The sequence below is a fragment of the Seriola lalandi genome, unplaced genomic scaffold, assembly GCF_002814215.2.
Source record: "Seriola lalandi dorsalis isolate HSWRI2012SDOR001 ecotype SW California unplaced genomic scaffold, Sedor1 jcf7180002054478, whole genome shotgun sequence".
Lineage (NCBI taxonomy): Eukaryota > Metazoa > Chordata > Actinopteri > Carangiformes > Carangidae > Seriola > Seriola lalandi.
This window is the reverse complement of record NW_019525031.1, coordinates 640,699-652,301: the sequence shown is the minus strand read 5'-3', so window position 1 is coordinate 652,301 and position 11,603 is coordinate 640,699. Positions and strand designations below refer to the sequence as shown.

At 45.6% G+C, this 11,603-nt stretch overlaps 1 protein-coding gene across 1 annotated transcript in view; it reads right to left on the bottom strand.

Annotated features, from left to right (window-relative positions):
* Positions 1–11,333, bottom strand: part of LOC111659428 (nuclear receptor ROR-alpha A-like) — a 67,767-nt gene extending 56,434 nt beyond the window's left edge. The window contains exon 1 of the mRNA XM_087175644.1: positions 10,758–11,333. Within this exon, the coding sequence (XP_087031770.1) occupies positions 10,758–10,932 (175 nt within the window). The 5' untranslated portion in view covers positions 10,933–11,333. The remainder of the gene's footprint in view (positions 1–10,757) is intronic.
* Positions 11,334–11,603: the final 270 nt, after the last annotated feature.

Here is an 11,603-nt window from a genome sequence, read left to right as displayed (position 1 = left end):
TGAGGGCGGGACTGTACAGTGGGCTGCTGACAGGTGTATTCAGTTCACTGCCCCTCATCATGTTCATTCATTGAAATGAGCCACTTCACACCAGACACTACAAGAACAGCAACAAACAACCTGCATCGTCCCATCCCTCCACCAAGTTAACCTCCTTCATATAAACATAGATCAATAATAAAGTAATAGTAGAGATATAAATGAGTCCTATTCTGATCATGTGACGCAGATGAGAAAGTTAAAGTCATGTCAGACCGTTTCTGCTGAAGCAGGAGACGTAGATCGTGTGGGAGGAGTTCGGTCTGTGTGGATAATTCTTCTAATCAAAGACATCAGAGGTTTTATTTCCAGTCACAGAGTCTCCTCGTGTTATTCTGAGCCGCAGTGATGAAGAACAGTGTGTTGGGATTAAAGACTCTTTGTTCAATTAAAACACACCCTCAATCATCATTATGTGATTAATTAAAAGTGTTAAACTCTGAAGATGTGTTTTAAAAACCAGACTCAAAACAGCAAAATGTTTCCACTGATCTGTAAAAATGTTGATCTTTTATTATTTGTCACTTTATTGTAAAACTCTTTTGTCCCTGTCAGGATCCTGTAGGAATGAGATGAAGCCGTTTTCCCAGTGATCTGCAGCCTCTGTTACCATGGTGATCTAAAAGGGAGCCAGTGTGATGATTTACACCCAAAGAGAACTGGATGACAGTGGACTGCTGCTGCTGCTGCTGGGACCCAGGTGAGAACCCAGGTGAGAAACCATTAGAGCAACGTCACCTGTGCAACCCGGTCTGACTGAGCACTTCTCACCACGCTCATCCTCAGGAGACACAGGGCTGCGAAGAGGACAGACAGGTTCATATGGCGGCAGAGCAGTCTGCCGGCGCTGGCATCACATATCCTTCAGTAAGTCTCAGTCTGTGGTGAAGTGTGAGACACAGAGTGTGAAGAGGGCGAGGAAAGTGTAACGAGACTAATGAGCTTAAGCACATGTTTTGTTCTTGAGTCACAAAAGAAACAAACCAAACACAGTGTGAAGCGATTCTTCACTCAGAGCAGCTGATTCTGTCGCACACGTCTCTACATTCAGCCGCGATCTCACACACACACACACACACACACACACACACTAACACACACACACACATACACACACACACACACACACAACACCTTGAGCGTCTTGAGCGTTAATCCAACACAGGAGTTTTATCCATTCTGCATTTTCTGCCGCCGCCCGACGTCACGCCACGTCTGCACCGAACCAACGAGATAAACACTTCTGACTGATGAAGACAATTACTCTTTCCACACTCGGTGCAAGAACAAAGAGCAGGCAAGAATAGCTTTGTATGCAAATCACCCCCCACACACACACACACACACACACACACATCACACACACATCCTCACACACATCCTCACACACACATCACACACACATCCTCACACACATCCTCACACATCCTCACACACACATCCTCACACATCACACACACATCCTCACACATCCTCACACACATCACACACACATCACACACACATCCTCACACACACACATACACACACACACACCAATCGGAAAAGCATTTATACAACAGCTGCATTTCTGTGGTTTTGTCACTACAGTTACAAAGTGCTTCAGCTCTGTGAGGCACCACTTTGAGCTAAATGCTAACACCAGAAAGCTAACAGCAGTAAACACAAGGTACAGCCGAGGATGATGGGAACGTCGTTGATCATAAACAGTTCAAATCTGGACCCGTCGTTCGAGTGGAAGCTCCAGATGTTGATCCAAACTCCAAATGAATTAAAGACTTTTATTAGCAGAGGAGGAATGAAGCAATTCATTAGAAATGTAATTAATTAAACTGATTAATCAGTTCATCTTGAATCTAATGAAAATGTGCAGCAGGAAGATTTTAGCTGCAACAGTCGGTGATGGAGGAGAAACTAAAACCATCAGTGATGTCACCGGTCCAGTAAAGTCACCACTGACTGTAAATAAAGATGGGCGTCGCCTCCGTGACGTCACTCACAGGTTTCTGGAGAGCGGTTCTGAAGCTCAGAGTGAGCTGCTCCGCCGTCGCCATCTTGGCAGTGTCTGACTCCGCCCCTTACTCCTGGCTAATCCAAAAATGGACAAAGAGCACGAGCTCAGTTTGTGGCAAGCATGAGCTCACCCACCTGTCACTGAAAGAGGCCACGCCCTCAATTCTCCATAACTTTAAGCCTTAATAAACTGTAAACAGGTGAGTCATATAAACAAACAAACCACTGCTGACTATAGTTACGTCAGGAGTGTTTGAACAATCAGCAGCAGAGTTCATAAAGAAACTAACCTATCAAATATCTTTCTATAATCTATCTATATGTGATGTCATCTATGAAATCATGAGCTCCTCCCATGAGAGAAATCACCTGACTTCCTGCAGGTTGGTCAGAAACTTTATCAGCTGTTTTCTAACATCTGATCCTGCAGCTGGATCCAGTCCTGACGGAGATAATGAAGTTTCCACGACAGCTCTCTTCTGACTTTATGGGGGGGCGGCAACGAGGCGTGTTCGCCAAACATGCCCGCCGCCGCACAAAGGAGCCGTCAACAAGCTAATTAACAGCTGGCTTCAGACCAGAGAGAGAGGCACTCTGGGTAATTATCATCAGCGTTGAGTAATTCAGCTCATGTAGGAGAAGGGGGGGAGGGGTTAAATAACCTGAAGTCTGAGTACAGCTGTCAACAACATCTGAAGTGTTTCTGTCCATCATTTCTTCTCATGTTGAACATGATGAAGCCAATAATCACATGTCTGATTTTCAATCAATAATTAAAGATGTAGAATTCACACTGTTCGACATGAGTGTCGGAGTTACAGAGGCTGCACCTCTCTCTCTGTGCCGCTGCTTTAATGAGCCTCCGACCTCCAGCTGCGCTCACTCCACCCGCCTGACTCCAGATCAGCACACGATCCTCTGAGGTGTTCGGATGGAGAAATATCAGGAGGTGACCAATCAGGCCGCAGGGCGCAGGGCAGGTATCCGGGCAGATGGGCTGCAGCCTGTACAAGGAGCCGGCGACACACAGCAGATTGTCTGGAGCTGATTCAGAGTTGGCGTGAGGCCGTGAGGCGGAGCACGGATCCTGTGTCACAAAACTTCCTGTTTACTCTGCAGCTGCTGCTTTTAGGCAGCGATTAGTTTTCATTCAACACTGCACAGTTCACATGTAACACAGACACACTGCAGCTGGTCCGACTCCACCTGCTGACGTCTGGATACGCAGCGGACTCCAGAGACGCTGATGACGCTCGGCCTCGTCTCAGCAGGTCAAATGTGTTATGTAATGCAGAATCTGATTTATTTTGCCTTTGTTTTATTTTGTTGTTTTATTTAGTTTGTGAAGCCTGATTGATTTCTTAATGTTTCATGTTTGTGTTCATTGTTTGGTTTGTTTAGTTTGACTCAGTGTGTTCAGTTTGATCCGTGTTTATTGTTTTGTCTTCTGGTTATTTATGTCGTGTTTTTGTTTGACTGAAAACATGTTTTAATTGTGTCCAATACTTTGGTTTTCGGTTCCAAGTAACTATTATTTTCAACACTGATTCATCTGCTGCTTCCTGCTAACTGAATCATCTGGTCTGTAAAATGTCAGAAAACAGAGACAGCAACAGGTTCCCACAGACGCAGCTGACACAGTCACATGACTAAACTCACATATATTAAATTACAGACCAATAAAAGACCAGAAAATATTCACATCTGAGACACTGAAAGCAGAGAAAGTCTGACGTCTTTACTTAATCATTTCATCATGTTAACTGTTGTTTTTTACATATATCAACAATAGTTCTCTATTGCCTGTTGATCAGCTCATTGATTAGCTGATTAATCATTTCAGTTTGGTTTATAATCAGCTGTCACACTGTGTTTATGACACATTGTTAAATCCAACCTAAATTATTACATTAGCTGCTAGCTGCATGTTAGCATTTAGCTCAAAGCTCCACAGTGTCTCAGTGCAGCCTCACAGAGCTGTTAGCACGGCCGCAGGCGCTCACTGAGAGACAGGAAGAGGAAACCACCCTGTCTGAAGCATGAGGACAAACTGTTTTCTGAGACAGATCCTCAGCTGCACGTGTCGCTCTGCAAATGAGCTGAAGTAGAAATCACAGGAAAGCTGGAGGGAAACACTGCGGAGGAAACTGACCCTGCAGACGGTTTTTCAGCTGCAGCTCGGAGGTCTGCAGAGACACAGACCCTGTACGTCCGGGTTCAGCTGATCACGTCCCCAAACAGATAATTAAATCCTGTTAGCGGTGGCTGCCGTGGAAACGCTCAGCTGCTGCCTGCAGTTTAATTCAACGACAAATCAAAACACTGGGAGTCACATCCAAACCTCCTCCAGCAGCCGGACCACCAGAGCCACCGGGGACATGCTGGCCAAAATAACTTCACACACACACACACACACACACACACACACACACACACACACACACACACACACACACACACACACAGTCACCCAGTTTGTGAAACACTTCAAACTGGGTTATACAGTCGCATCCAACTTCTCTGAAAGTGACAAAAACAAGTTCATGAAAAACTGATCTGAGGTCTGAGCAGAGCTGCAGCAGGTCAAGACGTAAACACAGAGGAGGTCGATGTGTGACACCATCAACCTTGTGACCTTTGACCCCTGTTTTTGGTCACTGGTGGCTCTAGAGAGCAAAGTGTTTATGAATGGCTCCTCGGTCCATCAGGTCATTGTAGTGCAACAGCTTTAATCATCTGCTCCAATAATCAATCATCAATTAAAGGGAACGAGGGAAACCAGTCGTTTAATTCATTCAAGCTTTCCATGAACTCCGTCTCACCTGTAACCTGTCGACGTCACATGTTCACCGACAACAAAAGAACCACTGAGACAGAAACGCCGAGAACATCCTGTCTGACTGAGCCGCTTCATTACCCACAAATCCAGAGGAGACGCTCTCCAGGCTGAGACTCTGAGAGCTGGAGATAAAGCTTTCAGGTTTATTGTTTGTAATGATGCTAAAGCTGAGTCGAAGAAGAAGAAGATGAAGAAAGAGAAAGAGAGAGACGAGCTGTGTGGGCGAGACAGAGAAACCTCGAGGGGCTGCGACACCCGTCTCTTCCCAGAGGAGAAGAAGAAGAAGAAGAAAGAGAAACAAAATGAGGAACAGTGACACGACATCAGAAGTGAGCGAGGACAGAAACACTGCACACACAGAGAAGACAGGACGACAGAGGGAGGACAGCAGGAGACCAGTCCCAGGTTTCACCTTCACTTTCACCATTTGCTTCAGTTTCTGAGAAAATTAGAACATTTTTTAGAAAGAGATGATATTTTGAAGAAAAGGGAAATTTCTGAAAAAGGAAACTTATTGTTTGAGGCCATTTTTAAAGAAGCAGGAACATTTAGCTGTTTTTGGAAAATGGGAATATTTCTGGAGAGTGAGGATATTCTCGGTCAGAACCAGGATCCTGTTGAGGATCAGGTCCACAGGGAGACACAGAACCAGGTTCTCAGGTCAGGTCAGAGCCGCAGCCTCTCGGCCTGAAAGCTGTTCTCAGGTCTGTTTCAGAGCCGTCACTCTCTCACTCAGCGGGCTTCGTGCCCTTCCAGCCCGTCACCTCTTACATAACGCACGCCTGCTGCCTTCAAGTGCCGTCAGAAATAGCACGACTTCCAGCTGAGGGTGGGCTGACACAGGCTGAATGAGAGCAGAGCTCAGGCAGCTGCATGATTGAACTTTTGATATTTTTACTTTTGATAAATTACAGAATTTTATGTTTTATTTTCTGATTTGAAACATTTTCTGAATCACAGACATTTGAATTTCCTGGATCCCGGCCGTTAAATCTCAACATCCATGGCACAACAGTACTTCTGCCACGTTAAAGAAATAAACATACACAAGAAACACTGGTCCTGCTCTGGAGAGAGGTTCCATATATCGAATACTCTCCATGTAGTAAATGAAATATGACGGGTTGTCGTGTAAATGTTTTAAGCCGCCGGCATGAAATTCACTTTAGCGTTTGGCTTCTCTCGCTCTCACGAACAACACACTCCTCTGCCCATCCAGAAAATGATTTTATTCTGAAAGTCCACGATGCTTTCTTCTCATTTCATATGGAGTATTTCATTTGGATGGCGCAGTCATTTATTTATGAGCTGCTACATGTACATAAGTATTTTAATTTGAAGGTTCGGTCGCTGCTAACCAGCGAGCTCCTGCTCTCCCTGGCTCGGACTGTAACTCCACCAAGTCTTGTATGAACAAAGTATAATCTAAATTATCATTAATTACTACTTAAATATTCCAGTATTATCTATGTTTGACACGTCACACCTTCCTGTCACAGTTGATAAAGTGTGTTCTGTAAAGCCAACCCAGGAATACTGCATTTAACATAATTAGATAAGATCTATAAGATAAGAAGAACTTTATAAACCCCACACTTGCATCATAAATACAGTATATATCTATATTTGTATTTACATGAGGTGTAATATTGCCCATTGTCTGTGCAGCGGAGAGAAACAGGTTGTGTTTCAGAGGAACGTTGCACACATCACATCACTGCGCTGTGTTGTTTGTGGAGTCTCTGCAGCTTCTACAGCCTGACAGCAGCGGGAGGAGACGACCTGCGGTACGACTCCTTTGAACACGGCGGGTGCAGCAGCCGGTCGCTGACGGAGCTGCCCGCTGCTGTCAGAGTCTCACGCAGGGGGTGGAGGGAGAGCTGTAGTGTAACCGTGGTGTAAAAGCAGGATGTAGTTCAACCCAAGAATAGTTCAGTACAGTTTGTGTTTCTTCTTTTTGTGATACAAGTGTGATAATGACATAATACAGTAGATTAATACAAGAAGTAAAGATATCATAGAGGTGGTGCTGGTGGTTTTGAAGATGTCGCTAGGTGGTTACTAAGGACTCCGAGATGGTTGTAGTGGTACTTGTGGTAGTATTAGTATCTGCAGTAGTCGTAACAGTAGTAAAATAACGTGAGCTAGCTTGTACACAACAACCACAGCTAACACAAAGTTAGCTAACTGTAAAACGCCAATAAGACTGACTCTGGTTTTCCAGCTGTTCAGGAACTACAGGGAAGAGGAGGAGCACTTCCAATACACTGAGCCTTCACCTCCATTACGGCAAATAAACTACTTCAATCACACGTGTCATTATATTGCACTTCACTTCTACAAATGGATTCACAGAGTTATGTGTGTCTGCACGTCACTCCGTATTTTCGTAGAGATGATTTTACACAACACAAATAAAAATAATACATTCCTCTCCATTCATTTTACAGCAGCAGCTTCCTTTTGTCAAAAAAATACATGTTTGTGGATAAACACGTCGATAAACTGCATCAGATGCCACTGACACTAATATGTTCATTCACATCACAGAAAAGCTGCTCACTGGTTTCCACTCAGCGGAACACGAGAGAATTGTGCATCTGGTTTAGGGACTATTTTCAGCTGCAGATTAATCCACATTTGGAGCAAACAGAAACATAAACACTGTACGACCTCAACAACAGCAATGATAAAGACGAGTAATGAACACACACACACACACACACACACACACACACACACACACACACACACACACTTGAACTAATCTTTATGTTAATTGAACAGTGCCTTTGATTCGCTGCTGCTGTGTTTTTTCAAAACAGTGAATAAATTCAGAACTTTAACCTCCAACCCCTCACGTCAGCGTTAAGTCTGACCTCTGACCTTCCCGTGGAGAGAGGTCAGGTCTGCTCTGTCAGTCAGCGATAACAAGAGCTTTTTAAAAGCACACAGACTTGTTTCTTTTTTCGACTGTAGCTGAACAAACTGACCGGCACACCTCACGTCAGGTCAAATGAGCCGGTGCAGCTGCAGCAGCAGATCTGGGATCAGACGACCGGTTTTTCTGTTTCCCTGCAACCAGACACGCGATCAAGTCCTTATTCTGTTGGTTTATTATGAGCTTTAAATGTTTCCTGGTATCATTCCACCAACACATGGATTAACACTGATCTGCCCTAACTCAGTCAGTCGGGTGTGATAACAAACATCCGGTCACAGCTTGGTTAGGGTTAGGAAAAGATGGCGGCTCGGGTTAAAATAAGTACTTCCCTCAGCGTTATACGATCTTTGTTGTCATGGTTACAATAAACAACAACAACGTGGTTTACATTGCGGAGCGGTCATGGAGAATAGAAACAACATAAACTGCTGGTTCCACAGGGGGATCCAACACCGTGTTGCGGACTTGGTCTCTCCTGTCATCATCACTACGACCGCTAGATGTCACCTAGCAACAAAATGTAACTATGATGTCGTAATAAGCTGCTGCACAGACGACCTGCGGGCCTGTTTCTTTTACAGGACAGTCTCCTGTATGCACGAACGTACAGTATCTCTACACCACAAGAACTCAAAGACAGTACGATGGTCTGACCTCCACACTCACACATTCAGGCTGGATTACCGGCTGGGCTCAGACATCCAGGTCCACTGCACCACACTCTCTAGTAATCTGATTTCTTGTGAACTCGTTTGTGAAACTGCAGCACTGAAGTACGATATCAACTACAGCTCTGACGGTGTTACGTAATCATGTGACGAAATCTAGCTCAAACAACCATATCGTTTCAGTTTCTACTGTTTTCACATCATGTTTCTCTGGGAGTTACGCTTCATCTAATTACCACAAAGCAGGTTTTGACACTATGAGGTGCACAGGTGAGTTGAGAGGAAGGTGTGGAGGAAGAGACTTGAGACAAACATAATGACTGTGTGCGAGTTAAACGGCAGCATTTTGATTCAGGAAGCAAACTCCTTCTCAGAGTCATAACAAGCATAATAATCATATGTTTAGATCTGACTTTCATTTCATTTCCTCCGATCGACCGTCGTCAACAAATGTCCAGAAATCACAGGAGAAAACTGCAGAACTTCATTCAGAAACATCTTGTTTTTAAGTTTTCCTCAGAGTCGCAGTGATCCATGACAGTCGTCTGAACAGACACGGCTACACTGCAAACAGCAGCTGATCATCGTCAGTGGAGACTCATGAGGATGGATGGATCTGTCTTCAGTCTAACCCTGACCCAACCAGGAGCTGATTTCACACCACCCACAGCTCATTAAATGTACAAGGCGTACTTGAATGCAGCATCTGACCCACTGAGCCCTCCCTGGGAGTGCACTGTTATTTATCTTTGATTATTTACTCAGGTCCCGGCTCCTCGCTGCTCCCTGCTTCGAGTGAACGTCTCAGAAACAGAGTCACACTATCTGCTCGTCTCCATTTCCACACGGCTCACTCACTGACGCTTTTTTCCTTCTCCTTGAACAGCTGTTACGTAACCGACTCTGCTCTGAGAAACTCAATGAAGCTCCATCTGACCGCCTCTCTCTCCCTCTCTCTCTCTCTCTCTCTCTCTCTCCCCCTCTCTCTGTCTGTCTCTCTCTCTCTCTCTGTCTCTCTCTCTGTCTGTCTCTCTCTCCCTCCCTCTCTCTCTCTCTCTCTCCAGTCTGCATACCAATAATGAGCTGCAGGAAAATCTGCCGTCAGGCCTGAGAGCTGCACACAGGGGAGATATGACTTCACTCATTGGTATTAATAATGTGTGTGAGGGTGTGTTTCTGCGAGTGTGTAACTATTTCTAAACAAACAAATAAGAGCTGCACTTTTCCTGATGTATAAAAAGCAACCGAACGGGGCAGAAACAGCTGCTGAAAGTGTATGTTAGTGGTTAATCGATAAATCACAGTCTATGAAATGTCAAAAAAGTCCATAAAGACACACAGACTGAACACTGACAGCATTGTAGAGCTCAAAACTTCAACATGTCTCAAACGCCCCTCATTCCTGCACAGAAACAATCATGCAAAGCAACTGTAGTTTTTCCTCAGTTCATCACAAAGAAAAGCACCAAATCTTCACATCTGAGAAACTGGAACTGGGAAGTTTTTTCAGCCATATTTGCTTTAAATATTAAAATAAGGATTAGTCCTTTATCAAAGTAGTTGCCAACTGGTTTTCTGCTGATCTGCAAATGGGCTTGAGGTCAGGGGCTCTGCGCAGACCAGTCAACTTCCCCCACAACAAACTGGGAGAGACATTTCATCACGGAGCTGGATCTGTGCAGGAGGCCGCTGTCATGTTGAAACAGAAGACGCAAACAAAGACGGAAGAACAATTTAGTCCAACATATCAGTGCTGCTGCAGCATTAACAGGCCCAAACAAGGAACAACAACAACCTGCAGTGTGCGGACACAACAGCGAACACTGCTCAGGGGCAAGGTCATCGGGTTTAACCTTTTAAAATGAAAGTTTAAGGTGTTGCAGTGACACAGTTCAGAGGTCTGCTCCTCCAGCTGCAGCTGAACACTCAGCGGGTGTCAGCTCTGTCTGTGTCCGACTCTGAGTGACCGCCCGCCGCCTCACAAACACCCAAAGTCCCGACAAACTGCGCGCCACAAACTGCTGTGTTCAGGTGTCACGCAGTGCCGTGCATGTGTGCGTGCATGTGTGCGTGCATGTGTGTGTGTGTGTGTGTGTAGATGTGTGTGAAATCAGCGTTGTAAAAGCAGCATGGCAGCGGATCAAACTGCTCCACAGCCCGGGTGAAGTTGCTGCTGCAGCCTGACAGACAGACAACAGTCCCCGGCTGCTGTCACTGTTATGACCGTATGAACTGAGTAAACCACCGGTCCTACCTTTGCTGTGGCTGGAGGAGCTGGAGCCGGAGCTGCTGTGTCTCCTGGCCGGCGTCAGGTGCTCTCCGCCCCGCTGTGTCCCCGTCCGGCTCGCCGGGGTCTCGGTGAGCGGTGTAGCGGGCTCAGAGCTGCTCCTGCCCGGGTCGCTCGCCGAATCCTGCGGGGACGACTCCATTCATGCACCGGGGAGAAAAAAAAAAAACTCCAAAACGATCAATTTCCCTCTCAGAGGTCCGTAGTTGTTAAAAGAGCAAAACTAGTAACGACAAACCGAGCTGGAAAAGCGGCGGGGCGGTGTGTTTCAGCAGCGGGAGAAGTGCGTCTGCGGGGCGGCTGTCAGGACGCTGCTGTGAGCGCCATTTGGAGGAGAAGACGCCGGGCTGAAAGAGAGGGAGGGCGGCGCTGTGGAGAGCAGGGCTGCCCTCCCTGGAGGCTGAGATCCGTGTTGGATCCACACCGAGCAGCTACTTTACAAGACTTCAGAAGAAAACAAACACAATGAGCAAAACTAAAGAAATAAAAACTCTAATCAAGTCACATCATGGAGAAACTGTGAGGTCAGACAGGTATTTGTGGGAGCACCTGCAGACTGGACTCTGTCTGCAGCAGGACAGAGGCCTGTGGATTGACAGGCACCTGGGTCACACCTTGGTGGGTGTGGCCCAGAGCTTCATGAGTTTGACTGTCATTATTGATCACTGATAGAGTTAGAGCTTCATTATCAAACACTTAAACTGTTCAGATTTGTAAAGAAATGCTCATACATGTTCATAGTGTGCACACAAACTGTGCACTATAATACATGTTTATAGTAGTTTGGTGTAAAATATGCATTCAGTTGCTTAA